Source organism: Leiobunum rupestre, chromosome 1, assembly GCF_980474605.1.
Source record: "Leiobunum rupestre chromosome 1, qqLeiRupe1.1.hap1, whole genome shotgun sequence".
Taxonomy (NCBI): domain Eukaryota; kingdom Metazoa; phylum Arthropoda; class Arachnida; order Opiliones; family Sclerosomatidae; genus Leiobunum; species Leiobunum rupestre.
In genome coordinates this window covers 67445398-67466527 of record NC_143384.1, presented here as the reverse complement: position 1 = coordinate 67466527, position 21130 = coordinate 67445398, and the positions used below count along the sequence as shown (strand labels likewise).

General features: G+C 33.6%; 1 protein-coding gene across 1 annotated transcript; it reads right to left on the bottom strand.

Moving 5' to 3' along the window:
• Positions 1 to 1329: 1329 nt before the first annotated feature.
• Positions 1330 to 15783, bottom strand: LOC149966194 (uncharacterized). The gene is made up of 6 exons (XM_090167483.1): positions 15711 to 15783; positions 15564 to 15637; positions 5746 to 5826; positions 4211 to 4340; positions 3499 to 3713; positions 1330 to 1665 (listed from the first exon to the last, which is right to left on the bottom strand). Exons 1-6 carry the CDS (start codon positions 15781 to 15783, stop codon positions 1330 to 1332), a joined length of 909 nt encoding a protein of 302 aa, XP_090023609.1.
• Positions 15784 to 21130: the final 5347 nt, after the last annotated feature.

Sequence of the window (21130 nt, the reverse complement as noted above, 5' to 3'; positions counted from 1 at the left end):
ACATTTTTTTAATAAAGAAGAAGAAAAAATTAAATTAAATGAAAATTGACATAGCATATTTTATAGTCGCTTTTGAAAGAACTACTTCACCTAGAGCCGACACTTGCTTTAAATGTTTTAGTGTAAATATTTACAAAATTAAAATAATTGTTTTTCCTAAATTGCAAATAGCAAAAAAAAACATTTTTTTAATAAAGAAGAAGAAAAAATTAAATTAAATGAAAATTGACATAGCATATTTTATAGTCGCTTTTGAAAGAACTACTTCACCTAGAGCCGACACTTGCTTTAAATGTTTTAGTGTAAATATTTACAAAATTAAAATAATTGTTTTTCCTAAATTGCAAATAGCAAAAAAAAACATTTTTTTAATAAAGAAGAAGAAAAAATTAAATTAAATGAAAATTGACATAGCATATTTTATAGTCGCTTTTGAAAGAACTACTTCACCTAGAGCCGACACTTGCTTTAAAGAACTTTTAAAAAAATTACTTTTTTTATGAAATTAGATTGGAAAATGGTTTTTGGCCAAATCAACCTAATTGAATTTCAGTTAATTTAACCTCTTTAAAATTATGAAGTTATTTTTCGTAAAGCACCAAGAAATAATCGAAATTTTTCGTAACAACAGACAAGAATGCAAATAATAACGCAAAAAGTGTAGATTTTCATAAGCAATTCCAGTCCTTTATAGTCAATCTTTATTTGCACTTCTTCGCTGAGAACTTCAGCTAAAATGCATCCATTAAACAGTTTCCAAAAGGCTCGATCGATGTCTGTGTTGGCGATTGTCATATCTGCCAATAAGCGAAGTCTGCATATTTAATATAATTAACATTAAAAGAATTTCAATTCAAAAGTAATCTGAGCTTAAAATCAAATTATTTTGCCAAACCCGATCTCATTCATGGAAATTTATGATAATAATTTATGTTATGATAATTAGAAGCAATAATAACCCAAGTGCATTCTAGTTAAAAGTAATTTTGGCGGAAAATCAAATTATTTTGCCATTTGACCGATCTCATTCATGGGCATTTATGATAATAATTTATGTTATGATAATTTGAAGCAATAATAACCCAAGCGCATTCTAGTTAAAAGTAATTTTGGCGGAAAATCAAATTATTTTGCCATTTGACCGATCTCATTCATGACAATTTATGATAATAATTTATGTTATGATAATTTAAGGCAATAATAACCCAAGTGCAATCTAGTTAAAAGTAATTTTGGCTGAAAATCAAATTATTTTGCCAAACCGATCTTATGCATGGCAATTTATGATAATAATTTATGTTATGATTATTAGAAGCAATAATATCCAAACTACATTATATTTAAGCCTAACATTCCAGTTAAAAGTACATAACTTTGGTTTAGCTTTTCCAATAAGTTGTTGCTCAATGAGTGATTAGTTCCAAGTTTAAAAGCAACTGCTTCCGTTGTAATGACAGATGATCCTCTGTAAAACAAGGTTTCTTCATTTCGGTCGTAATTATTCGTGCAAAAGTCACGCAACTCCATCAACTGCTCGTGCCAGTCAACGTAAGTAACTTTTCGCTCCAGAGCGTAGTTGATACAAGAGTTTACACTGGGAAGTTCTTTGCCTCTTTCATAGTACACTCGGTTCGAAAGAGCTTTTCCTTTGGCCCCCTGCAAAGACTTTAATATAAAAACTTCACTTTTAAAATATTGTTTATTTCACGCTTTACCAGTGCAGGATTTGTCAGTGCTAAGTGTACCGTTGCCTAGCTCCTCCTTGGTTTCAAAACACACCGTGTTTCCGCCTCTTAAAGTTTTCTAAACTGTTTTCATATTTTTCAATGACTGTTACTTTGAAGTGCAATTATTTCTAACTAAATGTTTCCTTCCAATTTCTGAAATCATCATTCAGGTATTTTCTAGCCAAGGTTCTTTATTTATGCATATACACATATTTGTGAAGTCTTTCGGCCTTACAGTTGCAGAGAAAATTTTACTAAAATCTAGTAGAGCTGTGCAAGTACCATTTTTTGAGGATCGAATCGATAATCAAATATTTGTTTTCTGGCCACGTTAAAAAACAAATAGGATATTTAAAACGTCGAATATTTGGTTATACATAATAATTTTTCGAATATCTAATAATTTTACGTATTTTTTTTTTAGTTTGATGAGTTTTTGAAAATTTATATAAAAACAAAATAAAAGCTTAACGAAACACCTAACAGTTGAGTCTCCAATCGATACGGAGCCATGCCATGCGTCACTAAAGCAAAGTAGTTTTTTAAGACAAAATTTTGTTTGATGACTTTAAAACTGAACAATCAAGAAACACCTAGCTATTATTCGATCAGTTTTGAAAACTATTTGAACTGTGAAATATCTTCCACTGCCCTTTACAAAAATTTGATCTGGGAAAGCTAATATTCGCGGAGATTTTCCAAATTTATTCGATACGACGAATCGAATATTCGCGAAGATTTTCCAAATTTATTCGATACGACGAATCAAATATTCGCGAAGATTTTCCAAATTTATTCGATACGACGAATCGAATATTCGCGAAGATTTTCCAAATTTATTCGATACGACGAATCGAATATTCGCGAAGATTTTACAAATTTATTCGATACGACGAATCGAATATTCGCGAAGATTTTCCAAATTTATTCGATACGACGAATCGAATATTCGCGAAGATTTTCCAAATTTATTCGATACGACGAATCGAATATTCGCGAAGATTTTCAAAATTTATTCGATACGACGAATCGAATATTCGCGAAGATTTTCCAAATTTATTCGATATTACGAATCGAATATTCGCGAAGATTTTCCAAATTTATTCGATACGACGAATCGAATATTCGCGAAGATTTTCCAAATTTATTCGATACGACGAATCGAATATTCGCGAAGATTTTCCAAATTTATTCGATACGACGAATCGAATATTCGCGAAGATTTTCCAAATTTATTCGATACGACGAATCGAATATTCGCAAAGATTTTCCAAATTTATTCGATACGACGAATCGAATATTCGCGAAGATTTTCCAAATTTATTCGATACGACGAGTCGAATATTCGCGAAGAATTTTCAAAATATATTCGATACGACAAAGCGAATCTTCGCGAAGATTTTCAAAATATATTCGATACGACAAAGCGAATATTCGCGAAGATTCTCCAATTATATTCGATACGACAAAGCGAATATTCACGAAGATTCTCCAAATATTTTCGATACGACAAAGCGAATATTCGCGAAGATTCTCCAAATATATTCGATACGACAAAGCGAATATTCGCGAAGATTCTCCAAATATATTCGATACGACAAAGCGAATATTCGCGAAGATTTTCCGAATATATTCGATACGACAAAGCGAATATTCGCTAAGATTTTCCAAATAAATTCGATACGACGAATCGAATATTCGATTAGGAATTCGATCGAATTATTTGGTATAAAGAAATATTTCGTTGACGCTTATGTTCAATATAAATTACTTTTAGGTAGTCTCTTAGTGCGCTTGTATCTCGAAAGCAAAATTTGAGTCCGTCAACGTGAAGAATGTCTTCCAAGCGATTAAGAATCGTGGCCCCTTTTGAAATGGAATACGCTGTTATCGCCGTGAGCACGAAGCTATTGAGCACAATCAAAGATAGAGTCCAGTTGTTCAAAAGGACGGTGGAAAATGAATGTTGCAATTTTGCAAGTTGAGCTGCAATTAATACAAATACCATAAAACTACCAATAAAATTTAAATATCTTAGTGTTGTAAGTCGGAAAATTTCCCGCTCTAAAAAATGATCGAGGCCTTTTTTCCGGAAAATTTTCCGTATTTTTCCGAAAAAATTAAAAAAAAAAGTTTTCGTTTCATGATTAGTCTAATATATTGTTTGCAAATTTAAATAAAGCGGAATTTTCGCTTAATTTTTTGAATCTGAAAGTAAAATTAAACCTCTAGACTTGTTTAAACTGATTAACAATGTAACACTATTAATGTTTTGTAGTATGTTTACTGATATTAGACATTTTATATCGATAAAAAATCAAAAACTTTAAAAACCCTTAAAAAGTAATTTATGTTTCAATTTTTTATTTTTCCGATTTGCGGAAAATTTTCCGCAATTCAGAACATTTCCGCATTTTATTTTTCCGGAAAATTAACAACACTGAAATATCTCATATGCATAAGATCTTAAGATTCAATCTTACATTTTTGGAAAATAGGTGCGATATACATCCATAAATAAGAAGTTCTATTTTGACATTGTAGAACTGAATTTTCTAAGCAGCAAGTTATTGCTGTACAAACTAATATACAGGCTACGAGCAATAAGAAAAACTGAAAAACAGATATTGATAATATATGAAACCAAAAGTATATAATAAATTTCTTACACGATAAGTATCCCAATAGGTCAAAACACGTGTGTGTACGCAGCTACATGGCTCAAATTTCCCTATTCATATATTACACACTTACGAATACTGACTTTTGATAATCAAACGAACAACATAAGCCATATTGGGATATTAATACTTTTCTCGTATGAATGTATTTCCGATAAAACCTATTGTAGAGGTCTAGTTCTTTGCTTTGTATCCGAACTAAGTTTATAACTATTGTGTAAATTAAAGCAACTGTCGGCTCTATCATTGCCACCTGTATTATGATAAGGCCCTTGTTATTAATCTATCCGATTCTTCGAAAAAACACCTATACTGGAAAGCTTGGTGTCATCTATTAATGACAAAGGAATCTAAAATCAAAATAGTGGAACAATAACATAGTCAGAGTACCAATTTAGAGTATTATAATGAGACAACTTATACTCTAGTTAGTGGACTTTAACCTAAATAATATATGCCATATAAAAATATGGTTAAGAAGTGTACTATAATTTAAGTTATTACCAAATTTACAACCGAGCCAATCGACGCGAGGGATATTTATATGTCACGCCTTTGGGGTCAAAATGTAGCTGAAGTGTTTTGTTTTAATTTCGACGTTAGCGACATCTGTTGAAAAAGGAACTACTACACGTCGAGCCGACAGTTGCTTCAATTATCCATTGAAAATGTCGGGCCAAATTTCTCTGCTACCTGCTTCTGTTCGGTCACGTGGCTTGTACAAGAGTTATAATTTCTCAAACCCAGTAATACTTTAGCCCCACCTTGCAAATTTTAACGATTCTGGGCTCTTTAATTTGAATTGGTTTTTCGATAATTTCAACTCACCAATGGCTTAAATTTTACAAGATTGACAAGAAAACTTGGGGACTGAATTTCTGGATATTTTGAGTACATGTAGACTTTGGAATAAAAATACTCTGCGGTAAAAGGGTTCCTTTGGAAACGGCTGTACGTTATTACTTTCGAGTACATTTCAATGTCGAAATTAGTACTGTCTGGAAAAGAGTACTGCAAAAATATCAAAATTTAAAACAACTTGAAGACTGTCTAAAATAAAATCAAAATAGCGTTTAAACTTACGTTTTTTATTCTGTAGGACAAACTGAAAATTTAAATAAATCGAAAAACTTAAATGTTTTAATATACGTATATCGACATAACAAAAATTGTAACTTACTTGTAAGTTTTACCGAAATTATAAAATACTTCGGTAAAGAGACCAGAATAATTTTCCAGAAAAATACTTTCCGTGGAATTTTTAGAAATAAGTGGAATAACCTTTGAAATGGAAAATTATTTGAAGTCGAAAGGTTCAAAATAATTAATTCACTTACCTCCTCTTTAAAAAGTAATATCAGCTGAGCAGATTCCATTCTCACCTGCGTTGGTTTAGATTTAAATAATAAAAGATATATCTAAAAATAAATACAATGAGTTTACAATTAAGCAAATATGGTTAAAAAAACCACCGTAAGACTAAACTGCATGACGTCTCACCAATATATCAATTATATTATTCTGTTTAGATTTTCATTAGGTTTAAATGTGAATTTTTTCAAAGTAGATGTTAATTGTAAATGTAAATATTTTGAATCAATAACGCACATAAACTTATATCAAACAGTTTAGAAAAATAATAATAATAATCATAATCAGCTAGGCTAATAGCCAATGTACCACCTAGCGACTTTTATGGCCTTTTAATTCAGGTGGCCGGTTTACAATGCGTAGGATGGTGGTGGCAAGCCCTGCAAGCCATGTGAGCCAACAGCTCGCTACACTAACTATTACCGTTAACCTCAACAAGTTTTTATGGAAGGGGAAACCGAACCACCCCTGTAATCCCAGGCCTTCGGGAGGCAGAGTTTGTGGCTGGCCGTGTGAGGACGACCACCAATCCCCCAACGGGTGGTCGGAATACTTCCGCCACGGGTGTCCCCACCCCTGTCCCCACTTAGCCCCCCGTTGGCGTGGCCGTTACACATATCTTGCCCTGATTAATCAGATGGTGTCTTCGCCGGGCTCGCGGTCTTCTCAAACTCAATTCAGCCCTTTCTTCTTTGAATAAAAAAAGGGGGGAAACCGAAGATCTCGGGGGAAAACCACTTAAACCAGTGGGGAGAGAACTTGCAAACTCAACGCGGAAGGAGTTGTTCCGAGTTTTCACCCAGTGCCACAAGCTGGGATCAAACCCGGCTCCTCTTCCTGCTACATGTATAATTAAATTTAATGTAACATTGTAGACTTGTGCAATTAGGCTTCTCCCAACTAAAGCCTTTGTGATCAGAGTACCAAATTTAGAGAAAATCGAAGCAAATAATTATCGTGACCGACTTTGACAACAGAAAAAAATAATGTTCGCGTGATTACGGTGAGTTATTAAATAATATATAACTAGTGCACGATTTAGATAAAACTATTAATAATTATAATTCGCTAAGCTAATACCCAAGGAGTTACACAGGCCTAAGTCAACTAGTGACTTGTGAAGCCAGTTACCGGTGGGCGGGTTTAATTGCGTTGGAGGGTGGTGGCAAGCCCTTCATGCCTCGAGAGCCAACAGCTCCTTACACTAACTATGACCGTTAACCTCAGCCAGTTTTTATGAAAAAGGAAAACCAAAGAGCTCTGGAGTAAGCCCTTCTTAGCAGGGCCGCCTTATCCATAAGGCAGACTAGGCAAAGTGCCTAGGGCGTACGAAAATTTTAGGAGACATAAGGGCCTAAGATTCCATATAATAGGGCCTACGAATGTCCGAAAAGTCGGTAATTGAGAGATTTTAGCCCACGGAAATGTTAAAATGGCCCTGGGCCCCAGGTAAGCGTTCTCAGGCCCCAGCCCACCCCCCAATTTTTGGTTTTTTGGAAATAGTCAGAAAATTTTAGTTAAGCACGCTCAGAAGCACGGGCCCAGGGTACCTTTGCCCCCCCCCCCCACGCCGGCCCTACTTCTAACCCACAGAGAGATGTCTTACAAAGTCTATGCAGCAGGAGTGGGTCCGAGGTTTCGAAATATAAATTAAATATAATCGAACGCAAGGAACTACTTTATAAGAATAATAAAAATATTGTACAAACAATTTTTTTACCTCAGCTGATCTTTCGCCGCATGAGACAAATTTCTGCAAAATGTGACTGTTATTAAACTAGCGCACTGATCATTCTTCATAAATAAGGACGACAAATTGTTCATAAAGCACTTTTGAAACAAATTGTTCCCTGCGTACATTTTTGGAAAAAAGACTTAAACAAATGTACGTTAATATTTAAAATAAATACCTATGAAAAATTATTTGTTTTACTTGAAATATTATACGACCAACTCCTTGAAAAACGAAGACGTGACTGATGATCTCACAATCAATATCATACCGCCACCAATTTCACGTGTATTCAAATAACGATGAAAGAAGAAAAATGTGAAACAGACGCTTTGGGAAACATTTCCCGCATTAATAATTGAAGAAATAATGTACAGCTGGTGAGAAGAATAGCGTGTTACATCGAAAGATACACGGAGGAACTGACGCATTTTATATGAGCGAGATATGTAAATGCTGGAGTCTTGAACGAGCTCATTGCTTTCGTGAAAGCTTTTTCTAAGAACACGTAAAGAAAAACAACAATTTTTTCTTACATTAACTTAGATTATAATTAAAATTATATAAATTAAAATTTTCTTATTGACCAGATTATTATAATTTCTATTTTCAAAAGCTACACAATCCACGACACCAAGAATTCATTTATTTCTACTTAAAACAACGGTCGTCTCTATCATTACCACCTGTACAATGATAAGGTTTTTGGTAACTAGCGATGGCAATGAATCTAACTCATTCTTGGGGAAAAGACTTTACTGGAGAGGGTGATGCCATCTATTCATGGCAGGAATTCATAGCTCTACTTGGAATGCTTATCCTGCCGTATCGCGTATGGTCAGAACACTCTGACGGCTTTGACCCCGCCTACGATAAAAAAACGCCTCTGCGCGCGCTCCCCTCTAGCGTTGTTGTTTGTTAAGATAACATTGTGACGTCAAAACACCGTCAGACGAAAATCTGCCGCGATAAGCATTCCAAGTAGAGGTATGGATTCCTGTTCATGGCAAAAGAAGCTAACATTCAAAATAGCGAAATAATAACGTCGCCAGAGAATCATTTATAATTATTTTAACTAGACAACTTACACTTTACTGGGCTGATTTCAGTTTTTAGGGGTTAGCCGTACTCTTAGAGCATGAAGGGGACTGGGAACCAGTGGCGTAACGACAACTTTTGGGGCCCCCCGCAGGATATCAAAAGGGCCCTTTATAAAAAAACTTTTTTGTCTGTTATCAAGCATTAGTACAATTATCTTAGCAAAAAATTAATTCTTAAGAGTTAAGACGAAAAGGTCACCTATTTTGTGAAAATTTCATGCCCCCCCCCCGCAGTCGCGGGCTCTGCGGGACCCTAGTTACGCCACTGTTGGGAACAATGCTAAAAATCGGTTTCTTCCCTAAGTATAAATAACGCTTTTAAGTATCCTTGATTGACATTAAATTGCCAAGATTTTTTGTGAACTTTAAATTAAAATTAACTAATTAACTAACTACTTAATTAACTCATTACGTGAACCACAACGTTACCGTCGATTTCTTAAATAAATTTTCACCATGATTGCTCAAATCAAGCAAAGACTCCAAGGGTTCTGTTTTGATCCGTTTATCCGATTCTTGAACCGAATTTCACCAATGACAATGAAGGTTGCTTATGCAGGTGATTGGTAAAACCCTTTGTTTGATTAATCCAAGATTATTCAAACAATTTTTCGCAAACCTATTTCTCTAATTTCCCACATATTTTTTAAGATTTTTCCAAAATTATCGTTCTACGAAAAGATAAGCCCAATAGTTAGGTTTTTTAAACTTTGCTCACTGGAGCAATGATTTCAACTCTGACAAATTGTCCTTATATATATTGTTTGTAGTTTCCCTGATATTACCCTGACTTAATGTGCTAAGAATCTAACTTTAATTTGTATTTATCATGTTTGCATGAACGGTGAGCTAATATTGATAGCTGTTCATCCTTAGTAACAAAGGAGGTTATTACTTTACGAATAGAATGAATAGATTTCAGTTTAAAACATCTCACACCATGAAGTTCAAAGATACAAATTTGAAACAGGAAATACATCAATTTACATATTATCAGTGAAAACAAATTCCAATTTTCTAGCCTAGTCATAAAAGGATAATGCAACGCCCATATTCTTTAAGTTCCTTGTTACACTTGAAATAAATGTTACCGAAATATTAATAGTGGTATCAATTAATCATAAATTAATATTCGCAGTTTTATTAAATGTTTAGTAGATGAAGTTAGTATTTGGCAACATTTTTAATAAGAGCAGCCACACAATGCAGTTACAACCATAGCTATACACTCAATTGGGTTCAGGCTCATTTCATACTTTTATATAAAAATCATTTGCGTTTTACTGGGTCTTACTTTCACAAAGAATATTTTGGAGATTTGTATCGGTCTCAAATAAACAGAAAAATTTCTGTACATTTCTAAGAGGCTTGTATTTCAGACTGTAATATTTTTTGCATTTTCAGTGTGCCTCCTAAATAATAAACAAAGGTATCCGCAGAGATTTAAGAAAAGGTTAAACGATGTATAGTTAATCAATTTCCACAAAAGGACTGAGCTTAGGCTCAGACTCGTCTCAGCCACCAAAATATCTAACTTGACTCTCACAAGGCTTAAATAATCTTTCTATTCAACCTCGTCTCTAGAAAAGTTAGGGTTTCAGCTAAGCTTTTATATTAAAACACTAATTGTTGGGGTTCAATAATATTATTAAAAGCATTTGTTTGCATAACATTGCGAATATAAATACTATCAATTTGAAATTCTTGGCAAATTAAAAATTATTTTAAATTAGTAATTCAAATTGAACGTCAAATCTGGATATTGTTTTACTGTAAAGTTCAGGACTGTCATCATAAAATCCAATAAATGTATCATGACAAAAATTATTTGGCATATCAGGTACGTGTTTCGATGGAAAATGCATCACACTAAACCTCAAAAAGGTTATAAGAAACACACACTGAAAAATATAAAATATTACCTGATCATTTATTGCCCTTGACGTTGATAAAAATAATTTGAATTATTTTTCAAGTGGATATGACCTTTCTCTGCTGGGTTATCATTTTGTTTCTTAAAGTATTAGGGCAGTTTAGCTCGATAACCATAAGCCCACAACTAAATCCTTAACCTCCATATATCTGTTAATCGCTAAATGTCTTTGTACTTCTGTCAATGCAATGTTGGGTTTGAATAATATTTCACTGGACTTACTATGCACTGAATTAACTTTTCAATATCCCTTTTTGCTATTATTTGGCATACCTATCCCAACCATGATGCCGTAAGTCACAGTGTTTGCTCTTCTACCCATGTCGATGATGCAGCTTGGTGTCTTGTGTCTATTTAAATATTATCAATAATTTTCTTGTCAATTTGGCTTATGTTCAATCTCTCTATAATAATATCTGAGTGTTTTTTTAGATAATCATAATTGTTTTGATATATTATCTGGAAAGATAATTTGAAGTAATAGAAATTTCTTTTCATTATATGAAAAATTTCAAACGAGATTCCGAACATAGTAATTTATAAATTATTCTTTTCGTGGATCATAATTTAATTTTTTTGAATTTCTAAGTTTTCATTTTCATCATAACGTTAAAAGGGGTTAATTAGCAGCTTCTTTTTTTTCTATATCAAATCTGTGCAAAGTTTGGCTGCCCTAATTTTTCCTCGGTTTAGTTTTATTGAATTAATTGACTGCTATCAAAGTGCTTACTTTAATTTGTGTTTGCAACTAGCCCTAGAACCCTTTCCACTTTGAAGTTGATACCTTTCAACGAGCTCTTTATTTCGTTCTGATACCTTCGCTAATTTATTTCTCTATTTACAAATTCTGATATTCATTTTACCATTATCTATTTTCCCTTATTATTTCCCTATATTATTTAAAATTGGTTTGCCTCACTCTTTATTAGTAAAAGCGGTTGCTAAGTATAAATGACGATAGTATCCAAAGCTACGCCTAAATTTTGAATATTCAATTAAAGAATTTGAGTTTTGTAGTTCTTGTTTAATATCATTGCTAGGCAATATTTTTAATCTTACTTAAAAGTAATCGCGTTATTTACAGTCTTTATTCCCCATGGAAGTCGAAATATACCGAGAGACTAACTACTTCCTTAAATTATCTATAAAGATTTCAGCGATTACAGTCTTTCGTAGATCCAAGTCTGTTATTGATTAGGTAATCACTTTAGTACAGTCAAAGTTACCGATTTCGGATAGTGATCATCCCCTCTAAAAATATTTGCCTATAGAAGTAGTCACAATTAACCCTGATTTTGAGTATTAGTTAATTATACTATTTCTAACGATATGTTTAAATTTTTTTCCTTGATGAAAACCAGTTTAAAATTTAGTTAATCACCAATCTTTCATTTGCACCATCCCCCAGCGATCCTATACCGAACGAAATGGAAGCCTTTCCAAATAAAAGCAAAGCACTTGTACAAAAACGAGCTGAAGATATTAGATCTAAAGCTGTTCGTTTATATTGCACACGCATTTAATATTTTGGGCATTTAATATTTGAGTGAAAAAAGTTTATTTATACGACCCAGGGGTAAAACTTCAGCGACGTGTGCTTCTATCGCTTAGCAAAATGTTCATTTTATCGAATGAATGCTCTACATTGTTGATTAGATTTTTTGTTAGGAGCATGAAAAGGATTTGAAACAAAGCTAGAAATCGCCTGAAAAAAGTCATTATTCCTAAATACAGGGTGTTTCAAATGGTTATGCAAAAATTTCAGGAGTTGTAGGAGTGAGTTTAGAAGTATGCCTGGTTTTCCCCCATCTTCCTACATTGAGTTAAAAGAACGCCGGAGAGCTTCAAAGGGTGGCCTACTCGCCCCTGGAGCTAGACTGCAACAAGCAGCAGAGAAATGCGATTTCAGGGGCACAATGAATTTGCGAATGCGTGGGAATTGAGATAAATAACAAAAAACAAATGAGTAAATATGAAATGTGCAATGATTTTAATTAAACACAGATGAACAAAGTAGGGAAATGTGTATTTTGTACAAGTTACAATATATGTCGAAATTTCTGCTTTCTACTCTTACACAAAAACGACTTTGTATGAGGGAATCGCGTACATATTGAAATACTCCCGGTGTGTTCCAAATCTGGTCGGCAGCGGCTTGGATACTTGCGACCAAATTAATGTCAGAATCTGTGGCGTGGCGTTTAATTTAATTAAATGTTTTCGGAGTTCCGGTCTATATAATTTTCAGATGGAAAGGGCTTACTCTTCGAGCATGAGCGGGATTAAAAGCCACGATAAAAATAGTCTCAACACAGTAATTATCCCGACGTAGAAATAAATTCATTTTTTTGGAAAAACTAACATTTTAAATAGCATTTTAAGAACTCCGGAGTCGAACCCCTATTCTGTTTAAATTTAATTTCATTTAATTAATTTTCAGTGTTTAAATATTTTTAATATTTGTTATTTGGATTTTTTAATATTATATTTCTTTCAGTCTATAATTTCTTTGTAATAAATGTTTCACAATCTAGTGTTTTGTCAGTTTAATTGAATTTTATATTTATTATTTATTTGATTAAACATTTATTATCGTATGTATTGAAACATTTTTAAATAAATTAGTTAAATTTCTTTGTGCTATATTTCTTACTGTCTATATTTTTGTCTGTTTAATTGTTTGGTATATCTATTTTTGTATGATTTATACATTTCTTATTTGTAATGTTTAATTTATTTGTACTTAATTTATATAGTCTATAGTTTTGTTTGATTATTGAAATGTAGATTATCTTGTTTTCGCAATTTTGCATTATCACTATTATTTGTATTTGAGGCTAGTAATTTTTTTTAAATTACAAAGGTGCCTTGAGTATGCCTTTAAATAAATGTATTTTGATTAATTATTATTCAAATATCTCTATATGTAACCAGATAATTTTTATCGATTTTTGAAAGGCATATTGTCAGATTGAAAATAATTTTAAAGAAAAAATATGGTCTTTCCAAGAAAATGTAGTTGCTAATCTAGTTTCATGGCCGTTTTTAAGAGCCGACAAAATTGAAGAATGTGGCGAAACGAGTAGGAACCCTTTCAGTTGTAAGGAAGGAAATTGTTACCCCAAAACTTTCAAAAAAGACAAGAAAAAAAAACCAACACCCTTCGAAAATGAAGAATCAATTGTTTTTACTTCAAGAACGGCCAAAACGAAAGTTTTGTTAGCGCAAAGTACACATTGTGCCAACAATTATGAAAATTGTTTGCTCTGGAATAAAATTCCACACGCCTTGCAAACGGCGTTCTGAGAATTACATTTCCTATGCTTATCTAAATTTTTTACCGGCATCATCTTTAACTATTACTGCTGCTTGGTTTTGCGCTTGTTGCAGCCTACTTGTAGGGCTAGTAGGCCACACTTTGAAGCTCTCTGGCTCGCTTTTTACTCATCGTAGGAAAAAGGAAAAAAACATGCTTACTTCTCAACTCACCCCCTACAACTCCTTAAATGTTTTGCATAACCTTTTGCAACACCCTGTATAAGAGAAGTTATTAACGCCCATCTTTAAAAAGAAAACTTTTTAAAGTAAATTTGTACTCTTTCTGAACCCTCATTAACTTCCCTGATAACCCAGATTATTACTAAATATAAGGAATTTTTCTAACTTTTATATTTTCTGATTTTCCAGGTTTGTATGAACCCTGTGAATTAAGCCGGGGCTACTATAAACAACATTTAAAATGACCATTTCGCAGGGCCGGATTTAAAGGTGTGGAGGCCCTGGGGCAACATAGGAGTGGAGGCACCCTAATTATCTTTCAACCAAGTTAAAAAAATTAAGTGTTTAAATAATTTATTGCAGAACCAATCAAATTATAATTTTAACAAATTACAAATGGAACCTTGCGAACTTTTTTCGACGAAAAATCATTGATGATTTCGGTGAAATCCAGCTCTCGGAGTAAATCACTCTCAATGCTAAGTAGAGATAACTTTGATAAGCGGTTTTGTTTCGTCGTAGTTCGTAGCCTATTTTTAATAAGTTTCATTTTGGAAAATGAACGCTCTCCAGTGCAATTCGACACCATTAAAACCAAGTACATTCTCAATGTTATTTCAATGTTTGGGAATGTAGCTCTGAAATTTTGATTTTCAAGAATTTGATAGTAGAACAACTCCCTAGATTCAGTTGGGTTATGCGTAAACCCATCTCTCCCAATGTTGGGTGCATCACCAGACAGACTTATTTTGGACGAAACCACCGGTGAGTATAGTTTACTTGAAATAAAAACTTTATCTAAGTGTATGCTCAATAATATTTCTATCAATGATGCTATAGAATCTAAAGAACCAACCATGTCATTTCCTAAGAAAAATGAAAATGGTGAAATTAGTCTCGATAGGAAACATAACTATTTTTACCAGATTCAAGGCCAATTAGGAATTATGGGGCTTGAATGGTGTGATCTGATTTTAGATTGTGGCTGATATTAAAACGTGATAGTTAATGTTTACAAGTTTTTTACATTTAAAAGCTGTGATATTTATACGAAACCCTGTGCCAAAGATTTTTTAAACATGTGCTTAATGGTTTTAAATAAAAAAATCGTTTAATTTGGATTACTTATGGTTTTATCTAGTAGTGGAATATTGGTTTCATTTGTAATCTGATTTTCTAGGTCTTCTTTTCTTACGTCCAACAATGGTTCATTGCAAAAGTTTGTTAAATATGCACAAATTCTCCATACCTTTTGCAGTTGAGCATTCATGCTGTTAGGAAAAACCATATTCAAAAGGTGATATTTCTTAACACTTCGTATCACCCTTTCTACATGAACCCGGCCACCTGAATTAAGGGCTTCAAAAGTCGCATGATGACTTAGGCCTAAGGTGGTGCCTTGGGTATTAGCCTAGCCTAGCCTAGCTGAATGCGAACACTAGCGATATCTCTTGTTCGGTTTTCTTCCTGCAAAGATAGATGATTTTTGTCACCCAAAAAAGTGGGAATATTTAATCCCACGTTTTTTTCTTTCAATAAATTTTCTATCGTGAAGCCTCTATCTGCCATAATGCTGTCACCCGGTTCTAATAAATCTACAATTTTACAATGATCAGTGATTTCTAAGTCAGACATTCTACCCGGAACCAGCTTCGAGACGAAACTCACAAATCCATTCGGGGTTATCCCGATAAGGCCTTTGCTGTATTGTGATGTTTATATGAGGACCAGGTATCGCCATGAGTCGTGTAATCATGTGGCGTTTGAATGAATAGTTCCGAACAATCGATAATAACTCTGGGGGTAGGGTATAATTTTTTACATTCTTGCGGCATACATTCATCGACAAGTTTTCTTGATGGCCAAATTTTTAGTTCTGATAATCTCTTATCTAACAGGTCAAACCAGGTTATACAAATCTTTGAAACGGTTGAGATGGATATGTCGAATCTGTATGCCAAATCTTCTTCTAATAGCCCAATCAAGGGACATTGGTCTTCCTGCACTTGGCAAACTATTTCGTTCCGTTTTTCTTTCATAACCGGAGCTGGTATAATAAACTAATCTAGATAAATCCGGTTCAACAAACTCAAAGATATCATTAAAATCTTCCATAGTGTTAAAACCTTTGTAGAAATTCAGCATTGACGAGTTTGAAACGGATTTCAAAGAGAATGATTTAATGGAACTCATACGTTCCATTAAATTCTGGTTTAGGTATTCAAGTTTAACTATATTTTCCTTCAGAGTTGATATTTCAGATTCCTTTTGAGTGAGCCGCTTGTCCCTTTCTTTCATTTCTACTTCTACTTTACATTTGTCTTTCTTCAAGTTTATGTTTTCATTTTGTACTCGTCCTAAGCCGTCTAACATTGATACAAGCATTTCAATGGTTTTCTGTTGCGTAGAAATAGTTCTTGAAAGGGTCTCTAGGTTTTCTTCCAAGCTGTTGTTGTGGTCTACTAATTTAATAGGGAAAATTTCAGTAACTAGCGTATAGAGTTTAAAGGGAGTATAACCTTCATCGCAATTTACGGAGAAAAGTCTCCTCAAGTGGTTTTTTTTAGAAAGCTTAGTACACCCTACTGAACTAGAAAGGTCATACTCTCTTTAAGAAAAGCTTTACCTTTGGAATTACCATTTAAATTTTCAAGTGTAGCTTGGTAGGTTTCAGTCATTTCTGGCTTATGCACTTCTTTAGGAATCACAGCGTAGCTTGCTACTTCGCAGAATGTTTCATCTAGCAGAGTCGAGTCTGGTTGGCTTTTGTTATAAAAATAACGGGGGACACTCGTTCGGTTTGTCCTTTTTCCATCTAACTCAAAATGATACCCACAAACTGACTGGTGCTGCGTACCAAGGGTAATTTTTCTGGTTGGTGTATGCCATGGCATTTTCTTCGTTTCAATTTGTAGGCATGTATCTTTTGTACATTTTGTTATAGTATTAATCCATAACTGCCGGAGGCTTTTATCTCGAGGAAAAGGACTAAATGATATATTAGGGTTTCGATACGAATACTAGGTGCACCCTGGTACACAACATTTTCGACCATAGCGATTGTTCGACATTTCATGTAACTTTATCTAAATAACACAATTAGGAATATAAATGAAATGTTTGGTTATGACCTTTTAAAATGAAAAGTTTGCATATGGTGCATACCTTTAGATAAACAACAAAGGCAATTTATCTTATCCTGAAACTTTCAAAATAAGTTTCATATGTTTAACTATTAATTTACTAGTTTAAATAACAATTTAACCTAAAAAGATGGTGAAACGATCGAAATGGCACGGTTTATAGAAGCTACACAGGTTGGAGCTCCCTGTACCTTCGTACATGCTAGCGATTAGGTCCCCTTATTTTCTACTGCCTGCCAAACCTGTTCCAGATTTAGCTATCTACGCGCCACCTGTATGTTACAAAGAGTACTAATGTACTTTATATACAATTTGTTAAAAATCAATATGAAATATAAATACCACAAAAGCTTCACCTGTTTTTTATTTAATTTATATATTTTAAAATTTTAATTTAAAACCAAGATTATAGAGAAAAAAATCAACGTGTCTATCTACGCTAAGGCCTAATAATAATATAATATTTTTAAACAGGAAGCTTAAAACACATTCCATAATACAATTTCGAAAATTATAAGGTGTTTTAGGATTAAATAATATGAAAAATAAAGAATTCTTATAAACATTATATTTACCTTAATTAAATATGAAATTCAGAACACTTTTCATCTAAGGTTGGAGTCCCGAAGCATTCAGTAAAATTAAATCAGTTTTCGCCAGATGACGCTTTCGGCGCCTTAGCCCGATTTCAAATTTCTAAACGCAGGAGTAGAGAGTAAGTGGACCATCCCATATCCCAAGCGCCCCAACCTGTGTAGATTCTATAAACCATGGAAATGGTCCGAGGGGTCCGACACTCTTTCAAATTTCGTATACGCCAGTGATTTAAAAATTTCCAAATTTCAAATTTCTGAATAAATTTTAGAAAATCTTTTAAAATTTCTCAAATGTTTCGGCAAATTTTCAAATTTTTATCGATTCCGACAAATTTCTCAAATTTAATAAATCTTATGAAATTTGATGGTTTTCCGAAAATTTTTATGTAATCTTGCAAAAATTTGTAAATTTGAATTGAAATTTTAGCAAATCTTGAGAAAATTCATAAATTTCTACGGGAAATTTGAGAAATCTTCAAAATTACAAATTTACAAAAATCGCAGCGAAATTTTCTTCGCCCTCGCTAAGGTATCCGAGGCAATATCCGAGCTCGATGAGGTCGGCCCTCGGATCTACCATAGGGTTTGCCGAGTGTTCGTTCACATACTATATACAGGGTGTCCACTAAAAAACGATCCAGGGCGAATATCTCAGAAACCGTTTTCTCTAGGAATTTGAAATTTGTATGTTACGTAGCACGTACAGGGGGCCAAAGAAGAATGATAACCTCGATGACCTTGAACCATGTCTTCAAGGTCATCCAAAAACTATCGCGAGAACCGTAAGTGCTAGAAAGTTGGTTCCAATTAGAAAAGTGTTCCCCGTCACGTTTTATGCCTACTTAGCGTGCACATGATCGGATTCGACCAATAGTAAGTCGATAAAATTGTATATTTGGAAAATTGTACGACCTTGAACCATGTCTTCAAGGTCATACACTAAAATAACTCGAGAACCATTAGGTTTAGATCAAAAATTCGAATTAGAAATTATAATTTAAAGTTATTAATACATAAAATGTGACGAAGAACAACTTTCTAATTGGAATTTTTGCTCTAAACGTAATGGTACTCGAGATAATTTTAGTATGACCTTGAAGACAACGGTTCAAGGTCATACAATTTTCCAAATATTAAAATATCCTACCATGATGCGATTGTCTAGCAAATTTCGATAACGTAGCACGACTTGTTTTGGAGTTATTAGCGCTGTCTTGCAATTTTCCTTTTGACGAAATTTGTAATTTTGGTAAAATTTTTCTCGACTTACTATTGGTCGAATCCGATCATGTTCACGCTATGTAGGCATAAGACGTGACGGGGAACACTTTTCTAATTGAAACCAACTTTCTAACACTTACGGTTCTCGAGATAGTTTTTGGATGACCTTGAAGACATGGTTCAAGGTCATCGAGGTTATCATTCTTCTTTGCCCCCTGCACGTGCTACGTAACATAAAAAAAAATTCCTTGAGAAAACGGTTTCTGAGATATTGGCCCTGGATCGTTTTTTAGTACCATCAACTTCGAGCGCTCAACTTAGTCTAACATTGTTTTTGTATAAATCGTAGTTCTACTTCACCCACCTATACATCGACCTTGAATTTTGCCCCGTTTTGGTTTTTGTCTCAGTTGTTCGCTCGTTTTTACCCACAATCCTAAGGATTTGTGTGTATTAGTCTCACGTACAGTGTAGCCGATGCCGATGCCGCCGTGTCGCGCATATATCTCTTCAACGGTTAGGGCTAGAAGAGTCAATGATATATCGTTTGAATGTACATAAGTCGCCATTGATAGCCTTTCATAAGGTTGTCGTATAACCAGAAGAAATAACTGTGACACTCAACGGTTGACTGGTAGTAACAAATAAGTGTGATCAGAAGTAAAAAATAAGAGTGACACTGATCGAAGAAATCTTCGATGTTTTCAAACTATGACTAGAAGTAACAAATAGGTGTAAATACAATTATGTGTGAACGTGTATATATATTGGTTGTAATACCGGCGCACAGTGTTTTGAAAGCGACTTTTTGGGGACAAAATTAAATATTGACATTATTAAATAAAAATTTATATATTCTTACTCGACTTTTTATGCAGAATCCGAATATATGTAATATATTTCTATAACTGACACCAGGGGGCCAATCGTCCCCTTTACGGAATTTCACGGGATTTCTTGCGCCAATGTTTTTGTAAGGTTGTTATAGACGTAATATTAAAATTCGGTAAACCTGGAACAAGTGGAACTAAGGTAGAAACGCACCTAAAGGTAAAATTTTGCCTAAAATATGAATTTTTTAAATGTTGTTTTTGCGAAATGGTGCAAGTGGTTGCAGATTATTATACCTTTATTTCGTAGAGAAAATTTCGGAGAATAACGAGAAAAATATTCCAAAACTAACCGACTTTGACTTTTCAAGATGCATGCGTTTTTATCACTCTCAGAAAAATGTCCTTCGTTTTGTATTTTCATGATGCCGTTGGCCATCTTGTTTATTTCTCCACTACTACAAAACCTACCATTCCAGAGAACCTCCTAATTTGTTGTTTAATTAACTAATTTTTGTTGTACCGGCAGCATATATATATTCCGAAGCATTTCGAGATCAGATTAAAGAGGTAAGTTTCCAACTTGCTACGAATTTGGTAGATTTTTCGTTCATATATTTCATGCAAATATTTATAATCTACCTGGAGTAAATGTTTGAAATAAAATTATTTTCGGGTCCTTAATATATATCTTTTAATTTCTTTTATTTACACTTATTTAAAGATTTGAAAACTAAAAGTTTCTTAGATGTTGGAAACATTTATTTTATGAGGTGGACTGGTGACAGGGGCGTAGGAACCGGGAGGGGCAGGGGGGGGGGAAATGCCTCTCCCTAGAATTATGTTGGGAGGGGGAACTAATGTTATTGCCCCCTCCAACATTTTGGTCAGTTGAAATTTTCAAAAGGCTCAAATTATTATTGTAAAAGCATATACAGTTTATAGAACTTCAACTGTTTTTGAATCTCAGTCTTTTCCCGCCAATTTACATAGTAGTAAACAGTACACATGCATTCGGAGAAGCTACACCCCATTAAAAATTCAAAACCATTCTCCAGACCACTTTTCGTTTCTCTTTGCCCCCTCCAACTTCTAGAAAGTACCTACGCCCTGACTGGTGAGGATGAATTATATTTATAACAAGGTATAATATAATGATACCAATTAAAACAAGACTATATTATATGTTTCAAATAAAATATTAATATTATCTAAAATCTGTTCAGAGTAAATTGTTTATTAACTTTTTCTTTAATTTTAATGAATGTTCAACGTTATTTTATTATTTTACGCCGTTT

What these genes read in the sequence shown, in the direction of transcription:
- LOC149966194 (XM_090167483.1), bottom strand. Translation starts at nt 15,783, where the DNA reads ATGGCGATACCTGGTCCTCATATAAACATCACAATACAGCAAAGGCCT. An exon ending in GGATAACCCCGAATGGATTT is followed by an intron (nt 15,638 to 15,710) that starts GTGAGTTTCGTC and finishes GTAAAATTGTAG; the next exon opens with ATTTATTAGAACCGGGTGAC. An exon ending in CGCACCTATTTTCCAAAAAT is followed by an intron (nt 3,714 to 4,210) that starts GTAAGATTGAAT and finishes TATTAATTGCAG; the next exon opens with CTCAACTTGCAAAATTGCAA.